At 41.9% G+C, this 15194-nt stretch overlaps 2 protein-coding genes across 6 annotated transcripts in view; one reads left to right on the top strand and one right to left on the bottom strand.

Moving 5' to 3' along the window:
* The window catches only part of DCUN1D3 (defective in cullin neddylation 1 domain containing 3), a 19524-nt gene extending 17977 nt beyond the window's left edge, over positions 1–1547 (bottom strand). Inside the window, exons 1-2 of one of the 3 annotated variants that reach the window (XM_066977941.1) lie at positions 1411–1541; positions 679–857 (exon numbers count right to left, since the gene is read on the bottom strand). The gene's annotated coding sequence lies outside the window, so the exon portion shown is untranslated. Of the gene's footprint in view, positions 1–678; positions 858–1410 lie in introns of all 3 variants that reach the window. The other 2 variants (XM_066977940.1, XM_066977943.1) reach the window with 2 other exon arrangements.
* Positions 1411–15194, top strand: LYRM1 (LYR motif containing 1). Of its 3 annotated transcripts, XM_066977947.1 has the most exons (5): positions 1531–1643; positions 3333–3434; positions 8710–8868; positions 9905–9997; positions 11675–15194. In XM_066977947.1, exons 2-5 carry the CDS (start codon positions 3393–3395, stop codon positions 11789–11791), a joined length of 411 nt encoding a protein of 136 aa, XP_066834048.1. In that variant the 5' UTR covers positions 1531–1643; positions 3333–3392; the 3' UTR covers positions 11792–15194. The 3 variants fall into 3 exon arrangements, with proteins under 3 accessions (XP_066834050.1, XP_066834049.1, XP_066834048.1); XM_066977949.1 differs by lacking the exons at positions 1531–1643; positions 3333–3434 and adding an exon at positions 1411–1528; XM_066977948.1 differs by lacking the exon at positions 3333–3434 and having other exon boundaries at positions 1508–1643.

Here is a 15194-nt window from a genome sequence, read left to right as displayed (position 1 = left end):
TTCAGAAATCATTACAAGAGCTGATATTTGCAGTAAGGTTGTAAAGCCAGTTATACTAATCTGAACTAATTCAACACAGATCACAAGCTCTCCTTTTCTGCTGATCTGCAGGAAATCTTTGCTTTAGGCTTCAGGCTGCCTGTCACACAAAGGGCTACGAAGGTTTTCCACAAACCATTAGGTAACGCCTGTGCAGGGAAGGTACAAGGTTTTAAAGACAAACTACAGAATAGACAAGAACATGAAGGCAGATTTCCCTACTTTCACACACAGCCTTAATGAAGGGACTGTTTCCTCTTCTGAAGAGTATCTTACACCAGAAAAGCATGCAGCAGACTTCAGATGCGCCCAAGAAACACCAGCACTCAGACCTTCTCTCTGTCCATTGCAAGCCCAACTAAAACACTAATACCTTAGTCACACATTAACTGTTTGACAAAGAGGCTCTCACACAGCTAATCAGAATGTGTTTAGAAGAGATATCTTTTGATCAACTGTTCTCCCAGAAAAGACAGAGCGTGCAACAAACCTCCAACAGCCACTGAGGCCTGTCAACAGGTTTTGTAAAGGTTCAGTCAGCTCTGTGCTTTTTGTCTGTACTGCTATAGCCCTTCAGAGCACTGACACTGTTACCCCTGTAAATTATGCTGTGGATGTTACCATTTAAAAAGAAGTTACCAGCTGTGGATCGATGTGTATTTGAGTACTTGGCATCAGGCTCTTCAGTTATCGACACAACGCTTTGAAGGGCAGCACACCAGCAGCATTAACTCCATAAAGGATGCTCAGACGACGATCCAGCGACCAGGGCGCTAACAGGACAGGCACATCCCTTCAACCAACGTTCACTTCAAGCCCTGACCACGCAGAAGTTGTTGCAAGCGGCCTGTTAGCGTCAGCACAGCCCCACAGAGCGAGCGGCCCGCGCCAGCCCTCCCAGGCAGGAGGAGCGCAGGAGGGGAGCGAAACGCGCTCAGGAGAGGGAGCAAAAGCTGAAACAAGGAAAATAACAACCGAGGGCTGCCCGGGCAGCCGGCTCCTCCGCTCTCCGCTCCCTCTGCCTTTCATCCCCCCGGTGCCCAGCGGGTAACAGCACCTCAGGGGCCTCACAGACCGCCCGCACAAAGCCGGGCAGAGCCGCCCCGTGCCCGGCCGCCCCACTCCTCCCCCCCCCCAGCCCCCTCACGCGCCCCGCGGGCCCGGGCCCGGCCGGCCCGAAGCGCTCGGGACGGGGCCGCTCCGCGCTGGGGCTGCGAGCCCCGGGGCTGCGGGACGCCCCGGCAGCAGGGGCAGGCGGCCGGGGGGAGCCCCCTCAGCGCCCGAGCGGGGCCGAGGGGCGGCGCGGAGCCCCCCGGAGCCCCCCGGTCCCGGCGCCCCCCCCCCCCCCGGCGGCGCCGCTCCCTCACTCACCGCCGCGCTCCCGGCGAGGCGGCCGGCCTCCCCCCCTCCCCGCATCACTTCCGGGAGGCTTGCAGTCAGCTGGCGGCGCGGCGCGACGTAAGGCTGCGTGCCCGACGCCGCACGCACGGTGAGGGCAGGGAGGGCGAGGCGCAGCCCACCGCCGGAGCGCCGCGGGGGTGGAGAGGGGCCGAGCCGCCGCGGGGAGGGTGCGGAGAGGGGTGGCGGAGAGCCGCGGCGTGGAGGTAAAGGGAGGGGGGAAGGGGGGGAAGGAGGCGCGGGGGAGAAGGCGGGGGGGAGGGGGAAAGGGGAGGTTTGGGAGTGCTGCCCCCCCGCTGCACGCGTTGGTTGCGCCCCAGTCGGCAGGGGGCAGGGGGGTGCCCCGCCTGCAGCGCCCCCCGGCGGCCGGGCGGGTCGGGGGGGAGGGGGCGGCCGCCGCCATTTTGTGGCTGTGGCTGTGGCTGGCCCGGCCCTGGCAGAGGTCGGGGCTGAGTTGGAGGTGTCCCTGCCCAGGGCAGGGGGTGGGAACTTTACGGTGCCTTCCAGCCCGAACCGTTTTGTGATCGTGTGATTTTAGCACTGGCAGTGCCAGGCACAGTCGAGCTCCGCAGCACCCTGCACTTGCCTGCAGCGCCATTGCCTGCCCCTTGGAGCATGGCTGCAGGGCAGGGAAGGTGGCTGCTTCCTCCCCTGCCCAGCTCCCTGCAGAGTGCTGGAGTGACTGCAGTGTCACGTCCAAGATAGACCAGGGTGTTCTCCATCCCTTACCCCACCTGCCCTGAGTGTCCTCGCCCACAGATACGAGGGCACTCGGGCAGGTGTCACTGTGCCCAGCTGTGTTTCAGTGCTCCAGCTGCAGTCCGTGGGGCACAAGGCCCCTAAAACCATGTGCCAACCCAGGACAGTCAAATGTAAATATTGGTGAGACTTAGCAAAACATAAGAATTTGAATGAAATTTGTACACTTGATTTCCAAAAACCAAATATCTTTTTCAAAATATATCCTCCTTATAGCTCTCAAATTGTGACTAAAAATCTTTAGTAGCATATGTATGGAAGTCTTGGCACAGCAGTGTTTGGAAACTGAAGCACAGTGTTCACAAAAGGAGTTTTATTAAATGCACCAAGGAATGAAAGGAGAAAGGGGGCAGGGAGGATTGTTGCTCTGCTGGCATTAATATTTATACCTGTTCTCAAGTTTGGGAGCGGTTCCAGTGCTGGGAAATACTTGTATTCATACACTCAGTTGCATTTGGCTTAAAGCCAATGTATGAATAAGGTGAGTAAACGTATGCTGGGTTTTATGTCTATGTTGCTATATTTTTGTATGCATCAATATTATATAAGTAAGGCCATCCAAGGATAGCTGAGACTTTATTTTCTCTGCTAAATTTGTTGCGCTGCATTAAAACCTCTTTCTCTGTTTATGACTAATAGAGAACTAAATACGAGGAGAAAACATTTCTAAATCTATGAAATTAAGAGTGACAGGGTTGCATGACACTAGAGACAAGTTCATATTGCTTTAGGATTTACCTGGAAACTATATGCCTTTTAACAGAAAATTAGTGAGTATTTAAAGCATTTTTTTCTGCTTTAAATCCTCCTCTCCATAGTCTAAGTCAGCATTTGTATTTTCTTCCTGAGGCTACTGAAGCACACGAGGCACTCCCAGAGCGAGAGTATGTCCTACAAAATCCAGATAATGCCTCAACAGCCTCAGACTAAGAGAATGAAAACTCTGTGATCTAAAGGAACTAGTTAATGGTTTCCATTTTCATTTATTCAAATGAAGAGAATGTTACAGAATCCTAATTTTCTGCACTTTCACCTACTTGAAATTACATGGGAAAACCAGTGATAAAATCCAAGCCCTTCCTTTTACTATATAATTATATTCTCTTTGCATTTGGTTTCCTTTTTCTGATCAAAAGGCTGCTCCATGTGTAGGAGAAAGCTTAAAAGAGATCCAAGTTCAGTCAAAAATCCCAGGCATGAATAGAATGGCGGAGTTCTCATCCCAGCTGTTGAACAGCGTAAGTACAAGACTTAGGCTAGTTAAGAGGTGTTCAGTGTTTCAGATCACTTCAATTTGCCAGCAGAAAGATACTAGCGTAACAAAATGTAAAACCATTTGAAACTTCCCTTGCTTCCCAATTACTGAACAACTTGGTTCAATAACTTCTTCACCAAATCTGCTTAGATTTATGACCATAGCAAGTAGATGGAAACAATGAGAAATACTTGAAATGAAATTAATCCTTAATGGAAATTTCTTGAAATGTAAAGGTTTTGCATCACTGGTAGAAATGAGAATGTAACGTCATCGTGGAAGAATACAATCTTTCATTTTAGTTTGTTTTTCACCATGTGAAGTTTAGTTTGTTATTCACCATAGAATATTTTAGCTGTGATTGAATGGAATAATTCAGCTGTGATTGAAGCTTCACTGTGATTTGGTTTTGTCCGAATCAAAAAAATAAAAAAGGTACAAATATTCAATCAAAAATGAAAATCAGACAAAGTTGCCGCTTTGCTAACTACAGAATGCATTCACATTTGGTCAAATGTGTGCAGTGAACTAGCTGTCAAAAGCCACTACGTCTTTGATTTGAGTAGAAGAAGATTAAATGACTTTTGTGGAAAGTGGATTTTGAAATTTAGTATCTCTGGAAGGTAGTGACCTGCGCAGCTATCACAGGAGTGATAGCTCCTGTGATAGCTCCTTCTCTTCTCCTTGTGCCACAGGAACTCACGGTGCCAGCTGTTGTCCCTTAAGAGCAGCGGACTTGCTTTGGCAAACTTGCACAAAACATGAATACGGATTACTGACCTGCAGTTGCTGTGGATAGCTGTGAAATGAGTGATTGATTATCTGTTGCATTAGCTTAGCTAAGTGGTATAATTTAGCTATGCAGTTTTTTGCGTTTCTTCAAATAAACGTTAGCCAAAGGGTACATTTGAAAATATGAGGTAGAGATTCTCATACGGGCTGAAGCTGATCATGTTCTATATTATAACGTCACTACATTGTGCTTTTGAGTTATTTCCATAAGCAATCAGCCCAGCAGTTTGTCATTGTGTCTTTAGGACTCCTTGACAGTAGCAACCTAGCTGTCAAATAGAAGTTGTGTTGGTCCTAAATAAAACACTTCACAGCTGAGAAGTTCAAATGTGCTTTTCAAATGATTGCACGCAGGGTTCTTTTCCACCTTCTCCTCTGAGCAAACGTGGTTTCACCATCAGCACTAAGCATCTGTGCGTTACTAATGCATGCCCTAGTTAGCTGGGATGTAAAAGAAGAGATAAAATGTTTTAGAATATCCTTCTTTTCTCCATGGGCTATTATTTTCACCCTTTGTTTCCTACAATCCTTTATACACTCTCTGCCGGCAGATTTGATGTTTAACTTGAGTAGCTAATAACTGACTTGAAAGGATGAAATAAAATAGACTTACACCTTCAGCAGAGGAGCTGTGCAGGTAGGAGGAAGGTGCTGGACATGCATTCTTAGCCAAGCATCCATCGCTGGGAAGCAGCTCTAATTTAGCTGCTCGTATATGAGTATTTGGTATCTGTGCAGCTTGCCCTCTGTCCTGTCTTCGTTTTGACTCTGCACTGTTGGGGTCACCTTACAGTGCCTCTGACAGATTCCTTCCTTTTTTATTTTTTAAATAAACTTCTAATGTAAATTCTATGCAAACCTGCAAACAGCAAAAGAAGACAGGTGTTTCACTGATTGTTCAGATCATTGAACTTTTGTGTAAAGCATCCAAAAAACCAAAGGCATGTGTATTTGTTTCCTGAAAGAAGAACTTGCTATTGCGTTTTATAGTCTAAAGGACTATTTGTTTTAATTAACACAAAAAAAAAATCTGCATTTTTATCATGCAGTAACTCATTAAGTGCTCAAGCCTCCTTTGCAGGTTTGGATACAATGGGATGTTTCATGTGCTTGATCTGCATGTTGATAACAGGGGTTTGCATGTAGATCAAAAGAACGATACAACGCTGCATTGTCAGAGCTCTGCCTCAGCATCCAGCAGATGCTTACTTGGAAGCCAATGCTTGGCATATTTCCAAAGGCTTAACTCTAGCAAACAGCTCAAAAACAGCATGCCACTTTTCCCATTGATATGTTTGTGCATGCAGACCTACCTTTGACCTCTCCCTGTTTGTTTTGTTGCAGTAAACACCTGAGATTTGCTCAGCTAATACAATAGCCATGTACTTCTTGACAAAAACGCCTGTGGTTAACATCTGTGGGCTGAATTCTGCCATGAAATGAAGGGTGGTAGAAGTTAAACAATGGGTGTGACTACCACAAGATGAATGTTAGTGGGAAAGTGGTGTAACATCCACTTAGCATTCCAGAGATGTGAAATATAATTATGATTTAAATGCCAAGATGAGTAAGTAAGAGGACATGAAAGCTTTCCTTATCTTCCTTTCTGTCCCACTCAGAGTCATTTTGCACACCCACAAAACTAATACAAGTAGCGTCACTTGATGAAATTGCACCTAACACATGACTTGTACCATCACTTACGTTTCTGGCCGTGTGGGCTCTGTTTGTACCGAAGAAAATAATTTCAATTTCTTTTACGATGTTCCATGTTGAAAATAATTTTGCTCTCTCAGTGGCATTACTCCATGTTTACACTCTGAGATCAGAGTCTGACCCATGCTTTGAATGTCGTCCACTGTTCTCTCATCCTTGCCCACGATAGTAAGGGCGTGGAGAGCTCCTTACACCTTCATTTACGTATCTCTGCAGGAATGGTTTATGAGCAGGTCTGTAATGTAGAAATTGTTGACTAAAATCACCTATGGGAGCAGCTGGTTGATGAGTATACCTGGAAATCTGCTTAATGTGTTCTACATCATCTATCATATGCAGGAAGGAGAAGCAACCATGCAAAACTGCAGCCAGTATCTCGATGAGGGGCTGTGCAGCCCTGTATCCATTCCAACACTGGGAAATGAAAGAAAGGAAAAAGTAAATAAAAGGTGGAGGAGTGGAAGCAACCCATGGGAAAAAAAAAAAAAAAAAAAAGAATGCTGGTTTGAAACTTTTAGACAAAATCCAAAAGCAATAGGTGTGATTACAGCTCCGAGCTAAGGGCATGCATGGCCCTGAGCTGTGCCTCAGAAATTGTCTGATGCATAGGTCAGAGTTTAAACCTGTATTCTAAACTTATTTTCCCCTGAAATTATTCCTGTTATTTTTGCTTTATGGATTACATGAGAACCTAAGCTCAAATTCTCCAGTTCAGAACTCCCTTTTAGTAGCTGTCATCAGGGAACAAACAGCATTAGCAGCAACGCCAGAGGTGACACCCTCAAATGAAAGCAGCGGGGTGAGGCCAGGAGGGGCTGGAGGTGAGGCCGTGATCTGGGACTCGGCTTGTGCCAGGTCAGCCCTCGTAACTGAGCTGTTCATTCTCTGGAATATAATGCACTCAGCAGAGGGAAGCGATGATTTTTCAGATACAAGTGCATGCATAGCTTTGTGTATGACTATTTATTTATTTATCTGAAATGGAGCTGTAGAGTGGATAAAGCAAAGCATTCATTCCAAGGTGTTTGATGAGTTAGGACTACCTATCTTCTTTATTGCAGATATGTTTCCTAAACATTTTCTAGAAATAATTTGTGCTGGGTATGAAGGATCATTTTTATATGTGGGGAAAATATATGATTGGTTAAATGTTTTAAAATATGAATATAATAATGTTCTGTCTTAAGAATCAGATAAAAATAGTTTTATGTCTATACTTCTTCAGATCCACAACAGAGTTCATGAAACAACTCTTTAGATCATGGCAATGCTTAAGACAAAAAGGGCTAGGAGTTAAAAGTTTAGCTTTCTTAGCAAAAAGAACTGTGAGCCAAATCTGGTCTTCAGGTTAACATCCGTAACCGAATTTGGTAAGGGAAAGATCGTGTGAATGTGTGAAGCGACAGGAGGGCTGTGCTGCAATATTATCCCAAGAGCGGCTGCAGCCCCTTGAGAACTGTATGGCTTGATTTAAAACGCTCTTGTGCTTTCCACAGTAACAGGAGTTCCCACAGACTGCAGGGAGATAAAATATCCACATTGTCAAAGTTTTTGCAGATTTCCTGTACCACTAAGGCAGAGAGTGCTTCCTCCAGAAGACAGTTCAGGCTGAATTACCCTGTTCCAAACTTCGGAGGAGCGATTCCCAGCGCATAGGTCTGATTTCAGGGTAGCTTTAGCCACAGTAACCAGAGCTCCAGGTTGGCAAATGGATCCTGAGACCTTCAGATGTCCCCTCCTTGCACTTGTTCCTCATTGCACCCATACACTTACTCACTTCGCAGTCCTGCTGCATTTTACTTTTGGACAGTAAGGTACCTTTGATGATTCCTAAAGCAGAAGTCATGGATTCAGCAAATCTAATCCACGTGGAGTAGAATATGACTCTGGGGAAGAAGCGGTCTTGCTACTCCAGCAGTGCATTTGTCTCCAGGATGTTTCTGGTCTGGGATGAAGTCGTGACACTAGTTCCATGACAAAGTACTCATTTACATAGAATGAGAATAGGATTTCACTTTTGATTTCTGATAAAGATTCCCAGCACACCTGGAGGCTGATTCAGGGGGCTCAGCAGGCAGTTAGCTCTCTGAAAATCAAGACAATCAGGACTTTCCTAAATCTGCAAGTAGTCTGCCTCTCTTGCAGTGCTTAAATAACATTGCTTTCATCACCTTTTCATCACATCAAACTCCGGCTGAATCGTTACTACATACCGTAATGGTATCATGAACAAGCTTCTCGGCACCTGACACCAAAACTGGTTTCCAGCAATATTGTAGTGGTTTTATCACATACTTTATTCACAGGTCTCAAGGCACTTTGCAAAGACAGGGTCAGCATTGTTACAATAGAAAAGGGGATGCTCAGTAAGAGTTTCGGTGACTTGCCCAATGTCTGTTGCAAAATAGCAGGGAAAGAAAATCTGGCCATTCTGGAACCAGGACTCTGATTCAGCAAAGCACTACAGCAGGTGCTTAACTTTGAGCAGGAGCTCAAGCTGTTTGAATGGAGGCAGATTTAAGTATTAGTTTAAATGCTTTAATGGACCGAGTCTTCAGCTTTCATCAGCTTATTATTGCTTACAGCTATTTCAGTTCTTCTCATAAGACTCAGCAGATCTTTAGATGGTGGAAATATTTTTACACTAATTCAACTGTGTGAAAAACTAGGTTTGGTGGCCTTTTTAGCAACAAGTGTTCATGTACACATTTGGACTTTTGTGTTATTTTCTTTGTTTGTTTGTTCTTTAGATGACACCAGTTACTCGACAAGAAGTTCTTGGCCTTTACCGCAAGATATTCCGGATAGCCAAAAAATGGCAATCAGCATCAGGACAGGTAGAAGAAACTCTTAAAGAGAAAGATTACATTAAGAAAGAAGCCAAAACATTGTTCCGAAAAAACAAAGATGTAAGTGGGTGTCCTTATAGATTTGAATTTCTGAATGATTTTTGTACTCTCTTAGTGACTGGATGCTGAGGTATGAATTTAAGAATGATTTCCCCAAATTTCCTTCACCAGAAATTCTGGTATAACACATTATAAGGTATATTTGAGTTATAGTTTATTATTTCAGGGGTGAAATTTAATAAGAAAACTCAAACCATTTCAGACCTTTAACTCCTATAGAAGGCTAAAAGGTCTAGAGATATCATTAAATAACTCGGAGAGAAATAAGTTAATTCCAAAGATACTGCCCGTGTAATTGAAGCACCTTTTGATCTTTTAGAAAGCTAGCAAAGTGTATCATTACCCATGCAAAGGCAAGCAGTGCTCAGTAGCATCTTATGCTTGTTTTTCTAATTTCAAAGCAGCAATTATTGGCACTTTTCATAAAAGTCTCATTTATTTTTTCTTAAGGACAACATTTCAAAATTCTTTCAAAAGGGACAAAACAGACTACATGGTAATCAGATGTCCTTTTTGTAATCCAAGGTCATAATACTCTTTTATATCCCATTTCAGTGTGGGACTAAATTCCGCTGATGCAAAAATAAAAATTAAGTCCTAATTAACACCAAATTTCTGACTTCAAAGGGATTTTCTCGATGGAATGATAACAGAAGGTAGCTCAGAGTCTCTTTTTCTCCTCTAGCTACCTTGCAGTGTGATGAATGGGTGAGTGTGCTTTTCCATGGATGTAATGGTAGTTTACATGTGTATTGTTTCTACAGATAAAATACCATGTTTGGGTAAAACCCTCCTTTCATACCATACTGTCAGTTCTGACAGCCTCTAGGCCTTTAATGCCTAGAACTATAGAGTCATGGCAAATGGTAATGTTAATTTTATGGATGTGCAAAATAGAATCATTATATCCTTGGGATTGCCCAAAAGCAAGTCATGTGGCTGTGCCACATCATTTACACTTGAGTTTCCAACTGCTAGTTGTTGTACTTATACAAATATATATATATATGTATTTTTTAACTCTGAATTATCTTAGGTAACAGATCCAAAGTTGATTAAGCAGTGCATAGAAGAATGTGAGGCAAGAATAGAAATTGGACTTCATTATAACATCCCCTACCCAAGACCTGTGAGTATAAATCTATTCACAAAGACTTCATCAGTACCCTCTTAGCACTCACTTGACAATAAAATCGTAAGTTCATACTAGTGTCAGCACACTGCATTTTTAGATAAGCTTGTATTTAAACACTGTGCTAAATCAGAACCAAATAAGCTAACTGCACATTGAAACATTCTCCATTTCTTTTCTCGCTTTAAGTTGGCTAATTTCTACTCAGGGAGTCAAAACCTAAATGTAGTTGTCTCAGTTAAACTCCCAGGGACTGAGAATATTTAGACAGCCTTGACTGACCAATGACTCATAGAAAAAAATGGTAACAGAATCAAATCCATTTAATCATCTTTCCACGTAATTAAAAGAGAGTAAAACAGACTCGAAATACTTCATTACATCTGCCATAGATGTAATAATTTTCATAGCCTATGCTACTCATAACTGTTCTCCCTGACATAAGTCAGGTCTTATAAAAACACCTTCCTATCTTGCTGATTCTTTTCACCTGTTCCTAGAGAAAAACATGCCTTAGATTAGTGAAACTGCTGGAAGTTGTAACAGTATCTTCTATTGCACCATGCAATATAGGTTCCTCATTGTCCAGTCATTTCTGTCTGTATTACCTTACGCTGTATCCCACAGAGACTTCCTTCCTACTCCTGTTAATTAGTTTGCATTTTCACATCTATAGTTTCATTATCAAGCTGGTCATGGTACAAATCAATCTATATCTTCATCGGATGCTTGCCTAGAATAGGCATTTTTAGCATCTCTTTCATATATGGCTCACTCTTTTGCTCCAGTATACAGAACAACAATGCACATCTGCCAAGCTGTGCTCCTAGAAACGGGCATCAAAACATTAGTTCTGCAGCAGCTTCTAAATCTTAAAGGATCAGTCCTACATCATCACTCTCACATAAACTGGATGATCGTTGTTTTTCAGATTCCAGAAATGTCTGTTGCAGGTTTCGTCAGTAATTTTACTACTATTTGCACCTAAACAGCTGTCTTAAAGGGTGATAGTTTCAGCAACAATAGCATCTGACTGGTAACACCTACATTTTTTCAATTGCTTATAGGGGGATATAGCTGCATGACTCCTACTCCCAGTCTTAAAAAGTATAAAGACTTTGTCAATCAAAAGAAAAACCTGTCACCTATCGAGCCTTCTGCTTGTAGAATCAATGACATTGAGTGTGCATTTGAATATAGTATATATAATTGTGACAATAAGAAGGCAGTCTTTCAATACATACAGCTTGGCGTTATTTTGCGGCTTGCTAGCTGGGTATGACTAAAGCTTTAAGAATTCTACTCAGAAATGTATAGGGTTTTCTGGGTCTTGCTGTTCTGGAGTATTGGCAGCAGTCATATTTCAACATCTCAAACTGCAAAACAGAGTTACTAAAGCTTAAAATATATAGGATTTTAATAAACACAACGTTTAAGGCCTCAAAGTCACGCTACTAATCACTCTTCAGAGAGTTCTCTGCCTAGAAATCTAAAAACCTGGTTTAAGACAGTGCAGTTACCCTCTCCAAAATGTGAGAAAATTATTTAAAGCTCAAAGAATCTAGTCTGTATATATACTTTTTTGTTTTGATTTTGTTTGTTGTTGGTGGTGGTTTGGGGTTTTTTTTGGTATTTTCTCCATTCACACCTAACTGATGGGATTTTCTTTTCCAGATTCATCTGCCTCCTATGGGTCTTGCCCATAAACGAGGCCGTACATTTCGACAGCAGGAAAAGCTGAGGAAGATTTCTAAGCCAATATACCTGAAATCCCATGATGAAATTTCATAACCCATCACTAAACTGTGATGTGTTTGGACTGTAATCCAGGTGATTTGTGTGCACAACTGTGAATGAAGCTATTTTGGTCACTTGCTCCCACATTTCCTGAGGCCAGAAAGCTAACTGATGTAATGCATATGATGGATAAGGTTGGTCTAATACTTTTCAACCATTGACTCATCAATAAAAGTAGCACTTTTCAAGGAGTGAGGTGTGATACGAAGATTACTTTGGCATCAGGACAAATTACAGCAGTTTTTCAAACTCTGTTAATCTGTAGCTGGGTTCTTTGGAGGTTTGAGGATTATATATGCTCAATTTTGAGTCAAGGCAGTGCCTTGTGTCAGCAAAAAGCAAGAAAGTCCAGGAGAATAAGGCAGGTCACAGTGCCTCGAGAGCTTATGAATTCACATGGGAATGTGGTGACTGCCACATGCAGCTGCTCTCCTTCCTCTCCTGTCCCTGCTGTGCCTGTTGACCCTGGAGGAATGTGCTGGTTTCATAGTGCCCTTATGGTGAAATATATTTTCTAAAGGGACAGGAGCAAAGAGACAGCAGAAATGCCACCGTTTGTTTTTTCCTTTTTGCAAACTGCACAGGAATGGTGTGGAGCCTCTGTGTCAGCTTCACCTTCCTCTGGAGAGGGCATGGAGATGAAATGCAAAGTTTGGAATCCCATTACACAACTAAGAGCAAAACATTCCAGTGTTGGATTCCTCCTGTTCTCATGTATGAACTGAGTGAAAACTTTCCCTTCAGGGTATCACTGCAGAAACAAACTTAAGGTAATTAATCTTCACTGTGCATTTTCACATGCTTAGTATTTCAACAAAATCAGCACCCTGGCTTTCTCAACAATTATGTTAGCGTTAGGTTTTTTACTGATGACATACAGAACAGAATGACAGTTCTTCCCCCAAGAATGTACTTTCAAGAGTGGAAAAAAAAAGGCAGATGAGAAAGTACAAGGAAACAATGAGAAGAGCTAGTCAGCATGACAGGTACTGGCTAGCCCAATTTCTGACTACCTTTTATGGCTCCAGTCCACAAGGGTATCTATTCCCATATAATTATTTCCTTGGAATGCCTTATGTGGGAAGTACCTTGCGCTGAACATGTAGAATGCCATTGTTTTGCCTGTCAGTGGGAGCTTTGCAAATTTACTGATGCCAAGAAAACACAAAATAAAACTCCTTTAACCTAGGAAGAGGGGGGTGAAAGACAGAGACAGTAAAAATAACATGATTATGTGCTGCTTAGCCCTTCACTGAAACAAGCTCCCAAACAATCTTTTCCTGTCCTTAGTTCCAAAACACCAATGTGGAGATATGTCAGCTGAGCCAAAGCAAACCTTGTAGAGATAAGCATTTTGAATGGAAGCTTAGGCTTATTCTTTGTCATGAAACTATGACTTTAATATTTTTAATTTTTAAAATTCATGTGGCTAATGAAGATACTGATGCTGTGATTCATCAGGCAAATAAGGAGTCATGTAAATAAGCAGTCTAAATTTACTGTCTGTGTTATAGTCACAACTCTTTCCTGAGTGAGCATCCATCCCTAAAATTACAGACACTTTACACCAAATTGAAATAACAGTATGAATTTAAGTTTATTTCTGAAGGGAAATATAAATATTCAATTTTTAAAAAAGCTCAAGTAGCCTAAAGAAACTAAGATGAGTATCCAACTTGTTTAACTGAAAATCCAGTAAACTGAACTTCTGTAACAGCATCACATTATTTGAGATGCTTTTAAATGCTAAACAGCCTATTAATTTTCCAAAGTAAGTGTTTGAGAAATGATTAACTGCTGACTGATCCTCATCACTTTCCAGCACCAGGAGGCAAAGACTGAAATTCGTTAAAACCTCAGGCTGTTCAGCTAAAGGAAGGACTACATCAACTCTATTGTCAAGGCTGGAGAGCAAAGCCATTCTTTCACAGCTCAAGCTAAACACTGTATGAGTCAAGAGAACCAGTCTCAAACAAGAGTCCTTTGTTTCTGAGGTCAAAGGTCGGCAGATGTCTCAACTGGTACTTCTTTAAATTCCAAAGACCATGTAACTTCTGTCAAGAAGTATTCCTACACATTAATTTTAATTGCAAAAAGATGCTGCACTAAAATGCCTCTGAGTTCTTAAGAGTTTGTCATGCACTGGATTCAGTCAGTGTACACTCAGTCCTGTACTTCCTTAGCTTCTCTTACTCTCCTTCCAGTAAATACTGTCTCTTTCCAATTTATCATGCTAGTCAGGAGATGCTTTAGAATAATAACCTGTCAAATTAATTGGATATTCTTTAGAAATAAAACCTGAGTCAGCTTCCTGAACTCTCCTACAAGCTAACTAGTAGACAATGCATGGGTGATTTGTTGACAGGACATGTGGCCTTGAATATCCAAATAATATCTCTTCCCTGGAAATTCTCTCCCTAACTCCATCATTAGAAAGGTTACAACATATGAAGCCAAGCACTTATAAACCCAAGGTTAACACTAACATTTGCAATGATCATTTAAGCAGATGTCAGACTTGGCACCTGAATGTGCCCACTCAATATTTTCTAGGGGTGAAGAAATTCTGATTAAATTGTCACAGTGACCCAATCTATTCCAAGGGAAGTATCACAAAACAGAGTTTAAGAATGAATCAGTCATCTGATACATCTTCCTAGTAATGCAAGTTTGCTCCTGTAATCCCATTTAGATCTGGAGAAAATAAGGCAACCTCACTCTTCTGGGGCCCTACTACATATCTGTCAGAACTGATATCAGTAATATCCATCTTTTATCCACAAACAGGACAGTCACTTACTCGATCATACCTATGAATTCAATTTCAAGCATACTAATTACAGGAGAGACCTGCACCTTTCCCTATTTTTTTCTAATTAGCCAAACATTCTAGCTTACAGGAACCTGTCAGTAGAAGAATTTGGGGCCTTTATGTTGTCTTTTTGCTTTCTCATTGTATAATTTTCTTTTATAAGCCCAACAGTGTTAAAATCAGATGTAACCCTTTCTATTTCTGAAGCAGCTTTTGTACAGATAAGGTGTAAGAAAAGTTTGCATTTCCTGAGAAAATGTACTAACCCCACCTGTCTTACAGCATCCCCAGCTGAAAGTCTATCTGCTGTTTTTAAGGAAAAAATCTCTCTTGTTCTGTAATGCCTATACTGCATTTTTTTTCCATCTGCTTTGAGTTATTAGTAAGGCTGAGAATTTATGATTTGTAATAATTACAGGTTGGGTTTGTGTGTGTGTGTGTGGTTTGTTTAATAAGAGTTTCTAATTGAGAAAGGGAAATAGTAAGCCTGTAGAGTCAAGAATTCTAGTACTACTTCTACAAGGAATTTAATCTGTCCATTTTTTTTCCCTTTTTATAATGAAATTAAAGTTGGTCCAACTAACA

This window comes from Anser cygnoides, chromosome 15 (genome assembly GCF_040182565.1).
Source record: "Anser cygnoides isolate HZ-2024a breed goose chromosome 15, Taihu_goose_T2T_genome, whole genome shotgun sequence".
NCBI classification, from domain to species: Eukaryota; Metazoa; Chordata; class Aves; order Anseriformes; family Anatidae; genus Anser; species Anser cygnoides.
This window is presented reverse-complemented; position numbering and strand designations above follow the sequence as displayed.